The following is a 16,942-nucleotide window of genomic DNA, read 5'->3' as shown; positions in this document are numbered from 1 at the left end:
ATATCCCACTTCATGGTCTTTCCTGGTACCACCCTCATTTCCCAGTTTTACAGGCCAAAGTAGAAACATCAGCCAGTACTGGCAGTGAATCTCAAACTCTGCTAGAGACATACAGAAGAATCAGAAACATATCGAAAACTTTACTAGAAATATAGAGAAAAAATTATAACTGCCTCAGAGACTTCCCCCCACCCCCTCAGGACGCATGGACAGACAAATGGAGCTTCTAAGTCCGATGGGGCTGATCTTGATCCCCTTCCTCCTCCTCCTCCAGGAGTGAGGCGTCCAGCTCCTGGAGTCGCTGCTGCAGCAGGGGTTCTACATCTGGGCTGGGGGCCAGACTGGGAGGAAGGGTCCTGCCAGCTGTAGCCCGGGCCCCTCGAGATGGCCGCCGGGATCGAGGAAGACTGCTGTCCCGAAATTCTACAGTCCGCCGGAGCTTCCTTGAGCTGGTGAAAATCAGAGTCCCATTGCGCTCCCGGGGTTCCTCAAAGATGGTCTCAAAGGTCCTGGACCAGGCAGGGAGGAGTCCAGGTTACCAGCATGCCCCCTGATTCCAGTTTTCCCTCTGTCACCCCTAAGCCTTCAAAGTTTCTCACCTCCTGGTTGTGGGTGACTGGTAATTCTTGTTGGTGTAAATTTCTTCCAAGCTGAACTCCTTCTTGTTCAACCTACGAGCCAAGAGCAGACGTCACTGAGAAACCTGGGGCTAGTGGGCCTGGAGAAGGGATAAATAAGGCCTGGTCTATATTTCAGTTTCTTGGATCTGTCAGGAGCCAGGAGTGCTGCCTGAGGCAGACAGATGGTTCTATATGCAAACCACGTCCAGAACAAATGGAGTCCTCCAAGCTTGACTGAGAGGAAGCAGAGCCACACTCAGGGGACCTGAGCCTACACCTGCTTCAGATCCATGCACGACAAGCTTCTCACCTGACTGGCCGAGGCAGCCCCATTGGTGTGAGGTTTATTTGAGAACGGGCCGGTGTCCTGCGTATTCTGAATCGAGAAACCTTCCCGATGGTCTGCAGAGATGGGGCAGAGGGTAAAAAGTGCAGCGTGGACTCAGGCTCCCACTTGTCTCCTCCCCGTTCACCTGTACCCCTACCTTGGTCTCGGAATCTGGAAGCACCTGGTCTTCTGGGGCCCTTGGCTCCTTTCTCTTGGTTGAGCTCAACCTGTAGAGAAGGTCAAGGCTCAGAGCCAAACAGCATTCCCAGCTGCCTCCCCCTCTCCTGCCCACTGGATACTAGGGTAGGAGGCTGGGCCCCCTCCTGTGGCCAGAGCTTTAAGGAGGGTTTATCAAGAGCACTACCTGGGTTCTGCAGGTTCAGAGAAGGAAGAGGTGGATGCAGTAGACGAACAAGATGTGACGAGGGGAGGAGAGCCTCCCACTCCTCCAAGAGGGAAGACCTCTTTCCGGAGACAGGGCCGAGGGGGTGGTGGGGCTTTGGCCATCTCTCCACCTCCCACCGTGTGCCGCCGAGGCCGTGGCCGGCTTGAGGGGGCTGGAACAGGGGGCCAGCTGCAGGGATCTGGGCCAGGGGGCCCCAGGTCAGGGCAGGAGTGGCTTCGGCCCAGAGAGGGCTTAGTGAGAGTTGCTGAGGGGTTCTGGTCTTGGGCCCGCCATTGGCGGATAGGGGGCCGGGGACTGACTGTCACAGTGCCCTCAGAAGCCCCGGGCTGCCCGGCCTCTGAGATGGCAATCTTCAACTCCAACTTCATGGGGGGTGATGGGGGTGGGGGCCGCGGGGCTTTGTTGGGTGTGAGGAAGATGTCAGCAAAGCTCTCCAGCTTGGAGCGGACGGAATGGAAGAGGGGGGCCAAGCCCCAGGGACTGAGGCGGGGGCGTAAAAGGCTGGACGGCGGTGGGGTCGATGGGGGCTCCAGAACAGGATCTGGGGCTGAGGAAAGGAGAGGGTCAGGTGCATATTCTGACCTGTCTAAGCCCCACTTAGGAACCTTAGTCCCTCCCCCAAACACTAACCTTTGCCCACTGAGGAATAAGCCCAGCCCTAAAATACCAAGCCTTAAATTCAGAAGTTCAGACGTCTCTGAACTCTAAACTCCATCTTCACACACCAAGCTCCACCCTGAGAGGGAGTTAAGCCCCATCCCCACCTCTGCATCTGACACTTCTAAGCTCAGCTAGAATTTTCCAGAACCCTCCTTCTCATCCATCTGAGTCCTTACCTGGTGGTGGGCTCGCCAGAGGGTTTGCAGACAGGGCAGATGGACGGGATGGGGCTGGCAGGTCCCTGGACGGAGGCTTTGGCTGGTGAACCATCACCTTGGGCTCAGCTCTGGGGTGAAGGCGCAAGTTAAAGGCAGAGGAACCTTTCACATTCAGATCCCACCTGAGCCAGGACCTCCCCTGTCCCTTAATGCTTCTGAAGGTGCTGCAAGGAAGCACTGGACATGTAAAGTCTGATGCCCCTAGCTTTGGCTGCCTGGATAAGAGCTGCCACCTACACGTCTTCATAATCCCTTCCCAGCCCTCTCACCTTCTCGCTGGGATGATGAAGTTGGGAGCCTCATCAGCAAAGCCCTGGATATAAACAGGGGGTGTTTATGGGGAGGCAGGGAAGCCCCCTGTGGCCTCCGTAGCTCCCCTATCCCAACTCTGTCAGTCTCCAGATGCCTGCCTGGGTTCATGCTAAAGACTTTTTCATATAGGTCTTTGTTCAGGCAATGTCTTCCAATCTAAAATGCCATCCTCCTTTCTCTGAGCAAAATCCACCCCAGACATAGTCCTCCCACAACTTTCTTCTATGCCCAGTGACATGCCTGCCCCCAACTGAACCCCTGACATCTTTCCCTGAAGTTCCCATACCTCAGCTCGGGGTCTGGAGCTGGCAATGTCCTGCAGCATCACCACCAGGGTGGGCTGGTGCACCTGGTCCACCTTTTGTGAAGGCCCCTCCTCTGGGCCAGGTGTTGTCCTTGATTGCCGCCTTGGGGTGGAAGGGGGCCGACGGATACGGCTCAAGGGCTCTCGACATAGGTGCAATGGGTCGGGAGGCCTAGAGAGGGAACGGGAAGATGAGTGGGGCTCAGCTGTGTTCCCAGCTCCTCCCCCCCATTCTGCCATTCTCACCTGGCTTGTGGGGACCACGTGGCCTGCCGGGGTGGTGAGGCAGGCGGCTGGCTGCGAACAGAATCCCGATGGTTGCTGTGGTGTCGTGGGGTGGAACTCTCTTCTTGGGGCTCCAGGGGGACCTCAGAGAGGAGGAGATGTCAAGAGGAAGGTGACAGAATGAAGCTGGACCAAAAAGGGCCTCCCTATGCCTAACAGTGCCCTATGCCATCAAGATGACAGAAATAGTGGCTAGAATTCATTTGCAATCCCCAAAGAAGAGGTCAGTTATGGCCCGAGCTACTTGGTATGGGGCCTGGGTAATGTCAGCCAGGCTATTTGCATAAATGAAAAGGACAGGGTGACCTGGAGTGAGTCATTGCCCTAGTTGGGGCCTCAGTTTTTCTAATCTGTGCAATGGAGCCAAAGACCTCAGCCTGCTTCCCAAGGATTGCCTAGAAATTGGGCTGGGAAGAAAGCAGGGGAGTTTCTCACACTTAAGAATTGTGGGGATGTGGTTTTGGCACCAGAGACCTGCCCAATTCCAGGTTGGAGTAAGTGAAAGCCAAGCAAAAAAAAAAAAAAAGCATTAGGGAGACTGACTGATGAGTGTGAGAATGAGGTGTTTGGACCTCAGTGATCTTCACTTGACCTAGTTTGACTTTCCTACTGAGGGGACCTGATGAAGAAGGGGGCCTCTCAGTTCAAGAGGCTCACCATGCGGGCAGCCATGACATCTTCCAGGACCACGGCCAGGACCCGCCGAGAGGCTTTTTCCAAGGGCGAAGGGGCCCCGAGAGGCTGCAGTTTCGGCCGTTTTGGGCTCTTGGCTCCCCATAATGCTCCAGCATGGGGTTGGCGGCACAGACGCTGCCGGCCAGGCGTGCTGAAGGATGAGAAAAGCAGAGGACGGTCGCCTAAGCCTGTTGTTGGCCCTGTGGTTTCCCCGGTACGGCCACCAGGCTCCCCGTTTCCCGGGCTCAAGACAGGCGGGCGGGGTGCGCTCTCACCTGGAGTCCCCGGGCAAGTCCATGGGGGAAGCGGCGGCTCCGGGGAGTCCCTGGGGGATCCCAGGTTCCAGCCTGGGGTAGGAGGGGAGCGGGGGAGCGGGGAGTGAGGGCCAGCCCCTCCCGTGGGGCTCCACCCTTCATGGTCCGCCCGCGGCTCCCGGTAGCCCACGGTTCGGAGCCCTGGGGCGCGTAAGGGCGCCCTCGCCTGGCTACCGGGAACGGGTGTCTCCCCTCTGCCGCCGCGGCGATCCGCGATCGCCCTGTCTGAGCCGCGAGAATCTGAGTTGCAGCGGTCCCAGTTCTCCCACGGCCGAGCTTCCTGGGGCCTTTGTCCCTGCAGATTCCGCCCTGAGATCCCCGGGATCAGCTGGGATCCCAGTCCTCGGAGGCTCAGTTTCCGCCGGATCTCTTCACGGGGAGTGGCTGAGCACTCCGAAGCAATACTCGCACAAGCCGGCGGCCCTCCCTCCCACCTGATCCCCTAGACTGGATCCCCGCGGACACAATGCTCCAGCGCGGTTCCTCCAAACAGACGCCGCGCGAGTATCCTCCTCTCCCTGTGAGCTTCGGCTCCGTAAAGCTACACTCAGACAGAGGCGGCCCGAGCTTGAGCATCACGAACTCAGTCCGGATCCCCGGGGATCCACTGTCAAGCAGTTACCCCTTCACTCCAATCCCGGGAGGTCCCGCCCACAGACCCCCTCCCTCCGCCCTCCCCTGATCCCCGCCCAGCGCTCTCCCCAGCCCGGGTCCAGATGGCTCAAAAGTTTCTTTCCCTCCCTCCTCCCGCCCTCTCTCCAGCCGCTCGGTGCCCTCCCCCGCACGCCGCTCACCGCCGCCTCCCGCAGATCCCGGGTCTTCGACGGCTCCCACCTCCGGCTCCTTTAAAACTAGTCTTACCCAGCACTGCCCAACCGCCGAGGGCCTTCTTCTCGGAGCCTTTGGGCACCGCCCAATCGCCGGTCCTGGTCTTCCGGGGTGGTGAGAAACTAACTGAAGCCGCCTGGCGGCCATCATGCCTAGGGGTAAGAAGCCAATTGGGCGGTGCCGCCATTATAGTTGAACCCAGATTGTGCTGTCCTCGATTAACTTAAAGTGGACCGCACGGCGTCTTCTTTTCTGGCCGGCGAGTGGCCGAAGTCTAGGGCAAGTTTCTAGAGCTACTGAGGTAACTCTGGTGAAGCTAGACTACCGCCACGTTTTTTAAGGGCATCTTCCGGTTCTTTCGTTCTTAGACCAATAAACGTGAACTGAGTGCTAACGATATGTGAAAGTTTCCTAGAGAGGCCCCATTGAGTCGGTTTCCAGTTCCATTCTAGGTTCCTGAATCACGTTACCAGGTTGCCAGGGAAAAGTTTGGCAGGAGGTGGTCGGGGCCAGAGATTAGCGCTGGTGCCGACTCAAGCTTCTTTGCTCGCACGGTGTCCTGGAGAGCCTGGGCTGAGTCAAAGTGAGGAGGAGGCTGGGGCGTTCACTTCACCCGACTGTTATGTACCTCTTCCTGCAGGAGAGGTTTCTATAGAGGACGGGTTCCCACGAGCACTCTGAAGAGGAGCCTGGCTGATGGGGTGTGTAAATAATCCTTAGCAGTGAGGGATCAGGGATCCTGCTGCTTAGAGAGGCTGCTTCGTGAAACTTTTAAACCAGGAGCCTGCTGTTGGGGGTAGGTAATGGGCTTGTACTGGCTTCTGGACTGTGAACGCGCCCCCACTGCTTTACCAAAGCCCATGCCTCCACTAGTTCTCTTTCCCCAGGATTCGCTGGTACAAACTAGTACTTATTTTTCCTGATAGAACAAAAAAGACTAAAGCCTAAAATCGGGCCTGAATGAAGATTAAGACTCGGCCCAACATAATTCTCTTCTATGGGATTGAGTAATAAGAGTAATGACCCAGAAAGGATGATGTTAAAAGACCAGCACTGGTTAGTGTTGGTGTGGGACGTGAAGACTCCCCAACTCTAACGAAAGACTCAACCAGATAGGTGTCCTAGGACTACAGCCACTCTCTGTAGTACAAGGCTGGCTGGGTCCTCTGGAAATCCATCATGAGACTTCTGGTGAGAATAAGCAACAACTGGTTCAACTAGAAGTGTTCTATCTTCCCCTGGAGCAGGGCTGGCTACACAGGTGCATGAGGAGGGTCCCTGCTGGTATGGCAATGCATCCAGCTCTAAGTAGAGATCCCTCTCCATCTTGGTAAATTGAGAGGCCTCCTGTAGGCTTTCACTTAAACCTGCCTGCTTAAACACAGAGGTATTTCCCAGATTGCAGGTTAATGAAACGCTTTCAAGGGCAGAGCAAACCTGATCTGAGTTTTGATTCTCTAAGTCTGCTGAAGAAGTCAATGCCAAGGGTAAAGGAAGTAGGCTAAAGAAAGGGCCTGGTTTCTGAGAATCTGGTTGGGGAGGGCTTGGCCCTCAACTCAGGCCAACAGTGATGAGCCTTCGTACCCTCACAGTCCTGCCTCACCCCTCTTTGTAACTACCCTTTCAACAACTCTTACCTTACCCACTACCTGTGTACATACCCCAGGCAAGGCCAGTGTGTGGTGATCAGTGATTAGAGGCCCCTCCCAGCCTTCAGTGGAGCAGGTGATGTGGCTGGAGATTGGCACATCCATGTATCTATTCTTCAGAATCCCTGGACCCTGTTAGACTCTGGGTCTCACATCTGCTTAACTGGTCCTGGCCTTAGTGGTCTCAACTGTAAAATGGGAACAATAAACCCTGCCATACTTGTCTCAAAATGGAATGAAAAGATCAAGTGAGAAGGCACATCTGAATGTGCCTGATAAATAAGTCTCAGGCTGCAGGTAAAAAGGATGATAAATAAACTGCCTCTTCCTTCTCACAGAGTACGCTATCCCTTCTGGTCCTCAAGCCAGCTGCTCTGCTCAGTATCTTTGTTTGCAGAAGCATCTGGCCTGAGCTCTAGATCATCCAGGGTGGATTAGGCTGGGTTGTGGCCACAGGGTGTTGAGATGAGAGAAATGCACTTAAAACTCTTTCCCAAGAACCACCCCTGTGGACTTCCCCCGTGGTCCAGTGGTTAAGAATTTGCCTGCCAATGCAGGGGACATGAGTTTGATCTCTGCTCTGTGAAGATTCCAAATACTGTGGGGCAACTAAACTCATGTGCCACAACTACTGAGCCCACTCTCTAGAGCCCGTGCTCCACAACAAGAGAAGCCAAGGAGCCCGTTCACTGCAACTGAAGAAAGCCTGCGCACAGCAATGAAGACCCAGCACAGCCAAAAGTAATATTTAATTAAGAAACAAAAAGAACCACCTGTGAGAAGTGATAGGACACTGAGTTTGGGTTGTTACTCTGGTTTGCATCAACTATTCAGCAAAATTGCAATGTCTGTGTGCCATGCTGTGGCAACAGACAGGTGCCTGTCCCGAGGAGTCTGGAGTTTATATGCCTGTATATAAGATGGCCATTGGCTCCATTGCTTCCGTCAGCCTCAGTCCCCTCCACCGGGAAGTACTTAGTCCAGCCAGGTACCAGCACCAATTTCATTCCCCTAGTGAGGAGCTTTTTAGACCACCTCTGGGGGCTCTTTCACTCTGGTCAGCTACTTCCTAGAATTTTTATTTACCTGGGGAAGTTGGTCCTGCCTATGGTTTACCTCTTCTCTTCCCCACCTGCCACCACTTATAACCTTGCCTCCTTTTGTGCATGGGGAGGGTATGATAGACAGGTGTCAAGTTTGGAGGAACTGAATGGTGAAGTGAGGGGGCTTATGAGGAAGATGTCAGGGGAGGGGAGACGGGAGGACTGGAGAGAGTCGGGAAGGGGGAAGGGAAAGAAGATGTGGTACATGTTTAGAGTGGAATATTACTCAGCCATAAAAAGGAACAAAATTGAGTTATTGTAGAGATGGGATGGCTCTAGAGTCTGTAATACAGAGTGAAGTAAGTCAGAAAGAGAAAACAAATATCATACATTAATGCATATAAGTGGAATCTAGAAAAACGGTACAGATGAACCTATTTGCTGGGTAGGAATAGAGAACACACATTTGAACACAGAGGGAAGGGGAGGGTGGGATGAATTGGGAGATTAGGCCTGACATACACACTACCATGTATAAAATAGACAGCTAGTGGGACACTGCTGTACAGCACGGGGAGCTCAGCTTGATGCTCTGGGATGACCTAGAGGGGTGACACTGGGGCTGGGTGGGAGGGGGCTCCAAGACGGAGGGGATATATGTATACATACAGCTGATTCACTTCATTGTACAGCAGAAACTAACGCAACATTGTAAAGCAGTTATCCCCAACTTAAAAAAAAAATGGGTGAAGGAAGCTGCCTATTAGTATCTGAAACAGACATATAACACTGTGACAGTTATTCATTTATTACCTCTCAGAAAAAAAATGTCACTCTTTTGGCCTGCTCTATGAAAATGGAGCTGGACCCTAGAACTACTTTTTCTTTGCCAGCTGGCATCTTACTAAGTTTTATCAGTAGAGAGCTGGTGAAACACTGCAGGAAGAAAGGGCTTTGCTTCTGGGTTCCCACTGTGCATAGCAGCCAGCAGCAACCAGTGACCAGCAACTTCCCCTGGTACACCCCGGGGTAGTTTGTAGTGGAGTGCCTCTGTGAGACACATTCCCATGAACAGTTTTCCTTGGTACCCTACAGGGAAGATTTCCAGCAAGTTCCACCAGAGTGGCACTCCAGTGACTTCTGTGTTCTCTCCAAAAAATTCTGGATCTCCAGGCTTCCCTGGTGGCTCAGTGGTAAAGAATCTGCCTGCCAATGCAGGGGATGTGGGTTTGATCCCTCAAGGAAGATCCCACATGCTGAGGGACAGTAAAGCCTGTCCGCCACAACTCTTGAGGCTGCACACCCTAGAGCCCCGGCTCTGCAACAAGAGAAACCACCAGGATGAGAAACCAGCACCCTACAACAAGAGAGCGGTTCCTAGTCACTGCAACTAGAGAAAGCTGGCATGCAGCAGTGAAGACCCAATGCAGCCATAGATAGATAAATACTTTTCAAAATCCTGGATCTCAGCCCCTGGGAGGCCCAGATAGAGGCTCTTTCTTGGGTGCAGTATCTCCAGCTGAGGGACAATGGCTGCTCTTAACAGGATTATTTATGTATTTACTTGGCTATGTTGGGTCTTAGTTGCCATGCTTGTCTTCTCTTTAGCTGTGGTATGCCAGCTCTAAGGTGCTTGGACTCCGTAGTTGTGGTGCATGAGCTTAGTTGCTCCGCAGCAGGTGGGATCTTGGTTCCATGACCAGGATCAAACCCGAGTCCACTTCCTTGGAGGGCAGACTCTTAATCACTGAATCACCAGGGAAGCCCTAGTGGCTGCTCTCAGATCCACTCTTCCTATATTCTGTAGAATTCTCTTTACATCTTACTATCTCTAGTGGGCAGAATTGTGTCCCTCAAAAAGATATGTTCAAGAGACTTCCCTGGTGGTCCAGTGGCTAAGACTCTGAACTCCCAATGCAGGGGCCATGGCTTCAGTCCCTGGTCAGGGAACTAGATTCCACGTGCCCTAACTAAATATCCTGTGTGCTGCAACTAGAAGATCCCACGAGCTGAGATTAAGATCTAGCACTGCCAAATGACCCCTAGTTCCTTTGACTATGACCTTGTTTGGAAATAGATTCTTTGCAGATATAATCAATGAACTCATACTGGATTTGGGGCAGGGGGAGGGGCTCACTCCGATGACTGGTGTCCTTGTAAGAAGGAAATTTGAACAGAGATACACGGAAAGGAGAAGGCCATGTGAAGATACACAGAGAGACACGTAGGAAGAATGCCTTGTGGTAACAGAGACAGAGACTGGAGTGATGCATCTACAAATCCAAGGCCAGAGATTGCCAGCAAACACTGAAGCTGGGAAGAGGCAAGGAAAGATTCTACTTAGCATCTCAAAGGGCGTATGGCCCTGCTGATGCCTTGATTTCAGAATTCTAGTCTCCAGAATAGGTTTGTGTTGTCTTTTTAAAATTGTATTTATTTATTTTTAGTTTTGGCTGCACTGGGTCTTCATTGCTGCCCACAGGCTTTATCTAGTTGTGGAGAGTGGGGGCTAGTCTTTAGTTGTGATGCGAGAGCTTCTCATTGCAGTGACTTTTCTTGTTGGGGAGCACGGGCTCTAGAGCACACAGGCTTCAGTAGTTATGGCACACAGGCTTAGTTGCCCCATAGCATGTGGAATCTTTCTGGACCAGGGATCGAACCCATGTCCCCTGCATTGGCAGGCAGATTCTTAACCACTGGACCAGCAGGAAAGTCCTTGTGTTGTCTTAAGGCACTCAGTTTGTGGTAATTTGTCATGGCAGCCCTAGGAAACTAATATATAATCCAATCCCTCATTTCTCTAACTCCCTTTTATAGTTGGGGCTTCCCTTGTGGCTCAGCTGGTAAAGAATCCATCTGCAACGCAGGAGACCTGGCTTCACTCCATCCATAGACTGGGAAGATCCCTGGAGAAAGGAAAGACTACCCATTTCAGTATTCTGGCCTAGAGAATTCCATGGACTATAACAGTCCATGGGGTTGCAAAGAGTCAGACATGACTGAGTGACTTTCACTTCACTTTTATAGTTGATTTTCTTTCTCTCTTTTTTTTTTTTTTTGCCCCTTTGGCTGTGTAGAATCTCAGTTCCCTGACCAGGGATTGAACCTGGGCCACAGCAGTGAAAGCCCAGAATCCTAACCACTAGGCAACCAAGGAATTCCTGATAATTAATTCGTCCTTGTTGAAATTGCGGTGTGGATTCTCTCTCCCAGTTGCACCCAGACTTGCACCATCACCAACAGAAATACCAGTGTTTTTGTACTAAAGAAAATGGAATATCTGAATCTTGAAAGTTCCTACTGCAATTAATATGAAAATATTTCAGAGAGAGTAGGCCATTTTTGAGAGAGGTTTAAAATCTTTATTGCGGACATATTCCTTAAAGGCATTTTGAATACTCCTATCACACCTGAAAAAGAATAAAAAATGAGAACAGATGGTGCCTGTGAGGAAGCTGACTCAACCAAAGTGGAGGATGTTGTGCTGGACAGCTGCCCTGTTGTCTCAAAGCCATTCCTGGCCTTCTGTGGTTTCAGGTGACGGCCAGCTCTAGACAACACTCAGAATACAAGTTTAGAAATGGGTGCACCTAATATTATAGGTGGGAAGGAAGAGAGATAATGGTATCAGTAGCGGTGCTGGGGCAGGGAGGTCCATGACACACAGAAAACACATTCACAGGGACTTCCTTAGTGGTGCAGTAGCTAAGATTCCATGCTCCCAATGCAGGGGGCCTGGGTTCATTCCTTGGTCAGGGAACTAGGTCCCATATGGTGCAACTAAGAGTTTGCATGCCAAAATGAAGATCAAAGGCCACAACTAACACCCAGCACTGCCAAATAAATAAATAAATATTGAAAAAAAAGAAAACCACACTCATATGCCAAGACCTTTGTCCTAGAGAAAGAGGCCTAGGTGAAGGAGGCAAGGTCCCAGGCTGGTCAAGAAGGCTCTAAATATGGGATGACATGTCTTTATTTGTTCAACACATTTTTAAAATGCCAACCACATGCCAGACACAAAAGAATACTATGGCAAGCAAGACAATGAGAGTCCTTGTCCACAGAGAGACAAGCAAACAGAATGGTGCATAGTGACATAAATGCTAAACTCAGCTTATATACAGATTCCCCAAAAGGACATAAGCAGAGCTAGAGAAATTCTCAGAAAAAGTGATGAATCATCTAAGAACTGAAGGAAAAGGGTTTGGGGGAAGGAGAAGATTGTGCATCAGTCAGTACAACTGTGCAAAGGAGCAGAGGATAAAACTCAGGAGGCTGCAGATAATTTTTGAGTGTCAGCCTTCCATAACTAATCCACACGGGCTTCCCTGGCAGTCCAGTGGTTAAGAATCTGCCTACCAATGCTGGGGACACAGGTTTGATCCCTGGTCCAGGAAGATCCCACATGCTGAGGAGTAACTAAGCCCATGTGCCACAACTAATGAACCCAAGTTCTAAAGCCCGAGCTCTGCAACAAGAGAAGCCAATGCAATGAGAAGCCTGTGCACCACAATAAACCTCATAACCCTTGCTCATGGCAACTGGAGAAAGTCTGCATAGGGCAATGAAGAAGCAACACAGCCAAAAATAGCATAAATAAATCTTTAAAAAATATAAATGTATAAAAAATGTCTTAAAAAGAACTAATGCACACCTTTTAGAATAAATGTGTTGAATATATGCTCCTTTTACTATGACGAAATAAATGAGTAGAGAAATAACCCATCTACAATCCTATTTTCTGACAATCACTAACCCTTAATACAATTTAAAGGACAAAGTCATTAACTTAAAAATACGTATCCAGTGGTAACCTGTACGTACCTTAGAATAAAAATTACAGCTATAGGCAACAATGAGTGAATTTTGAAGCAAAAGAAGGCAGATGTTAAAATGTGTGTGTGTGTGTGTGTGTGTGTGTGTGTGTGTGTGTGTGTACAAAATGATTCCATTTGTATTATGTTCAAAAAGAGGCAAAACTAATCTGTAATGTTAGAAATTGGACTAGTGGTTATCTTTGGGAAGAGTGGTGACTAGAAGGTGCATAAGAGGTTTCTAGGAAATGCTTTGGTTTCTTGATCTGGATACTGGTTGTGTGGGTGTGTTCATTTTATGAAAATTCATTCAGCTTACACTTAAGATTTGTGCACCTTTGTGTATATTATGCTTTAAATTAAAAAAAATGTATATCTCAATATGTAAATGCTTGGGTAAGGCTTTGCCAAAGGATTTAGTGAAGTGTTCATATAGAAATATGCTTGCACCTACACAAAAGGCTTCCCTGCTGGCTCAGATGGTGAAGAATCTGCCTGCAATGCGGGAAAACCTGGGTTCAATCCCTGGGTTGGGAAGATCCCCTGGAGGAAGGATGGCGACCCACTCCAGTATTCTTGCCTGGAGAATTCCACAGACAGAGGAGCCTGGTGGGCTACAGTCCATGGGGTTGCAAAGGGTCAGACATGACTGAGTGACTAACACTTCACATATAGGATTTTTTGTTTAACTTTTTTAATTTTTAAAAATTAAAAAAAATGTTATTTATTTATTTAGGCTATGCCGAGTGGCTTGCAAGATCTTAGTTCCCCAACAAGGGATTGAACCAATGCCCTCGGCAGTGAAAGTCCTAACCACTGGACTGCTAAGGAATTCCCTAGAATTTCTATGAACACAGCAGCTACAAAGCCTTTGACTGTGTGGATCACAATAAACTGTGGAAACTTCTGAAAGAGGTGGGAATACCAGACCACCTGACCTGCCTCTTGAGAAATCTCTATGCAGGTCAGGAAGCAACAGTTAGAACTGGACATGGAACAACAGACTGGTTCCAAATAGGAAAAGGAGTACGTCAAGGCTGTATATTGTCACCCTGCTTATTTAACTTATATGCAGAGTACATTACCCACTCCAGTGTTCTTGCCTGGAGAATCCCACGGATGGAGGAGCCTGGTGGGCTGCCATCTATAGGGTAGCACAAAGTCAGACACGACTGACGTGACTTAGCAGCAGCAGCAAAGTACATTATGAGAAATGCTGGGCTGGATGAAGCACAAGCTGGAATCAAGATTGCCAGGAGAAATAACAATAACTTCAGATATGCAGATGATACCACCCTTATGGCAGAAAGTGAAGAGGAACTAAAGAGCCTCTTGATGAAAGTGAAAGAGGAGAGTGAAAATGTTGACTTAAAGCTCAACATTCAGAAAACTAAGATCATGGCATCTGGTCCTGTCACTTCATGGCAAATAGATGGGGAAACAGTGGAAACAGTGGCTGACTTTATTTTTTTGGTCTCCAAAATCACTGCAGATAGTGACTGCAGCCATGAAATGAAAAGACGCTTACTCCTTGGAAGGAAAGTTATGACCAACCTAGACAGCATATTAAAAAGCAGACACATTACTTTGCCAACAAAGGTCCCTCTAGTCAAAGCTGTGGTTTCCCCAGTAGTCATGTATGGATGTGAGAGTTGGACTGTAAAGATAGCTGAGTGCCAAAGAATTGATGCCTTTGAACTGTGGTGTTGGAGAACACTCTTGAGAGTTCCTTGAACTGCAAGGAGACCCAAACAGTCCATCCTAAAGGAGATCAGTCCTGAGTGTTCATTGGAAGGACTGATGTTGAAGCTGAAACTCCAATACTTTGGCCACCTGATGCAAAGAGCTGATTCATTGGAAAAGACCCTGATGCTGGGAAAGATTGAAGGCAGGAGGAGAAGGGGACGACAGAGGATGAGATGGTTGGATGGCATCACCGACTCAATGGACATGAGTTTGGGTAAACTCTGGGAGTAGGTGATGGACAGGGAGGCCTGGCATGCTGAGGTCCATGGAGTCGCAAAGAGTTGGACACGACTGAGTGACTGAACTGAACTGAACTGAGCAGCTACAAACTCAGGCTGTCACAGATGGGTTGTGTTGCTGATTCAAATTCAAGTGTAGCCATTTATGCAGTGATTTTCCAAAATGGCAAACAATTCTCAGCAAAATTCCAAACTAAACAAAATACAATCTTCCCTCCATATACACAGGCTTTCCTGGAAAGGTCAGGATTAAAACTGTACTTGTAAGTTTGTGCTTCTATATAAAGTAAACCCAGGTTCTGTACTTAGACAATCAAAAACCTATTTTTACCTACAGAATGTCCATGGAGCATTCTGACAATGATGGGGAACAAAGGACAATTTTTCACTGAGCAGGACTATCTGGTTCTGAGCAAGACAACTGATACCCTTGGGCCCACCCTTATCTAAGTTTATTAGAAATTGACCATTCTCCCACTGTGGAATGTAAGCATCTTGAGAGGACCTTTGCCTGTGTTTTTTCACAGATTTATCCTAAGCTATAGGATACAGAATAGACTGGAACTGGCAGGGAAAAGCCATGAGAAGGAAGGACTAGGATAACAGGATTTTACATCTGATATACTAGCAACGCGAATGAAGTGTAGTTGAATAATCAACTAAAATGTTTAGGAAAAACAACAAGCTCTCTCGACTCAACAAATATGTGAAAATATTTAGCAGCCAGTTAGATGTGCAGGCCTAGAGGAGGATTTCTCAACTGCAGTTGGATGCCTGAAACTTTGGAAAATTTACATTAAAAATACAGGGTGTAACAAAGAAGACAGAAAGATGACCTGAAAAATAAAACCAACAAAACAAAAAGGGATTCAGAAGCCTCTGGAGGAAAGTGGCAGAGTGTTTTAACAAAGAGGTTGGCAGGACTTGGAGAGAATTGCTTTAGCAGAACAATAGGACAACAGCCTGGTTGGCATGAATTTGTCCTAGGTGGACAGATGATGAAAATGTAGATGTAGCCCAGTAGCCAGTAAGAAGGGGAAAACAAATAATTTTTTCCCATTATTTCAATATTTTTGAGAAACTGCTGTGCCAGGAGTAGCTGTACAGGAGAATGGTTAGGATACATGGGCTTAAAAATCAGATACATTGGATTCTATTGCTTGTCCTTAATTTAGCAATGTTGGGCTTCCCTGGTGCCTCAGCGGTAAAGAATGTGCCTGCAAGGCAGGAGCCGCAGGAAGCGTAGGTTTAATCCCTGGGTCGGGAAGATCCCCTGGAGAAGGAAATGGCAACCCACTCCTGTATTCTCCTTCCTGGAGAATCCCATGGATAGAGGAGCCTGGTGGGCTATATAGTCCATGGGGTCGCAAAGAGTCAGACACGACTGAAGCGACATAGCACACACAAATGTTACAGTAAACAGGTTCTTACTCGACTGCACTTGAACGCCCCCATTCCGAAAGTCCATGGGGTCGCAAGAGTCGGACACAACTTAGAGACTAAACCACCAAATTGCACAGTTGCTGGCACATGGTGTGGGTTATTTTTCTTGTTACACTATAGTTATTAGATACTCAGGAGCAACAAAAACTAAATTCTGACTTTACCCACTCAGCTCTCAGAGCGGTGGAGAAAAGGGAAGAGGGCTCTTCTGTAAGTCACTGAAGTCCAGCTAGTGTGTCAGGGACTTTATGCCAAGACTGTCAAGAAATGGACAGTCTCAGGGCCAAGATGTGTCAGAAGGAAAAGCCCTAGTGATTAGGTCAGAAAGAGCACTGGACTTGGAGCCAGAGAGACCTGGGTACCAGTCACCCAGTCTCAGTGTTCTTTTTTTTTTTTTAAATCTTTTTATTCTTAAATAGGGCTTCCGTGGTGGCTCAGATGGTAAAGCGTCCACCTGCAATGCGGGAGACCTGGGTTCGATCCCTAGGTTGGGAAGATCCCCTGGAGAAGGAAATGGCAACCCACTCCAGTACTCTTGCCTGGAAAATCCCATGGACGGAGGGGTCTGGAAGGCTACAGTCCTTGGGGTTGCAAAGAGTCTTTAACAGGGACCACACTCCCTGCCCTCACATGGAGCATTGCTCAGGGTTAGATGATTCTAATGAGAAGGCTGTTTTGCACCTGGAACAATGTAGAAATTCCATAAAGGTGCTCAGTTCCATAAAACTGGCATCTCTCAGGACAGGAACCCAGTTCATTTTGCTGTCAGGACGCACTCTCTGAGGCCTTGGGGGTCAGCAGAACAGAAAGAGTCGACGTAGAATCTCCCAGAGGGCGCTGACCAGTGCGGGCTCCCTGCATAGTAACCTCCTGGGGACGCCTGCTGCAGATCTGCGAACCCAGCCCCCTGTCAGGCGTTACCTAGCAACAGCGTCCTGGAGGCTGGCCCAATAGGCCAATCAGCGTGGACTTCGTTATTTCTGTGATGTAAACAGTCCAATCACTGGGCGTTGTCAGAAGACACGTCTTCAAGCTAATCTCCGCAAGCACCAATG

At 49.4% G+C, this 16,942-nt stretch overlaps 1 protein-coding gene across 2 annotated transcripts; it reads right to left on the bottom strand.

The window, feature by feature from the left end:
* Nucleotides 1-120: 120 nt before the first annotated feature.
* On the bottom strand, nt 121-5,523 carry PRR14 (proline rich 14). Of its 2 annotated transcripts, XM_061401687.1 has the most exons (12): nt 4,917-5,508; nt 4,084-4,155; nt 3,791-3,959; nt 3,095-3,216; nt 2,831-3,020; nt 2,502-2,545; nt 2,191-2,300; nt 1,313-1,901; nt 1,106-1,175; nt 931-1,022; nt 600-671; nt 121-509 (listed from the first exon to the last, which is right to left on the bottom strand). In XM_061401687.1, exons 1-12 carry the CDS (start codon nt 5,135-5,137, stop codon nt 227-229), a joined length of 2,034 nt encoding a protein of 677 aa, XP_061257671.1. In that variant the 5' UTR covers nt 5,138-5,508; the 3' UTR covers nt 121-226. The 2 variants fall into 2 exon arrangements, with proteins under 2 accessions (XP_061257671.1, XP_061257672.1); XM_061401688.1 differs by lacking the exon at nt 4,084-4,155 and having other exon boundaries at nt 4,917-5,523.
* Nucleotides 5,524-16,942: the final 11,419 nt, after the last annotated feature.

Source organism: Bos javanicus, chromosome 25 (genome assembly GCF_032452875.1).
Source record: "Bos javanicus breed banteng chromosome 25, ARS-OSU_banteng_1.0, whole genome shotgun sequence".
NCBI lineage: Eukaryota > Metazoa > Chordata > Mammalia > Artiodactyla > Bovidae > Bos > Bos javanicus.
This window is presented reverse-complemented; position numbering and strand designations above follow the sequence as displayed.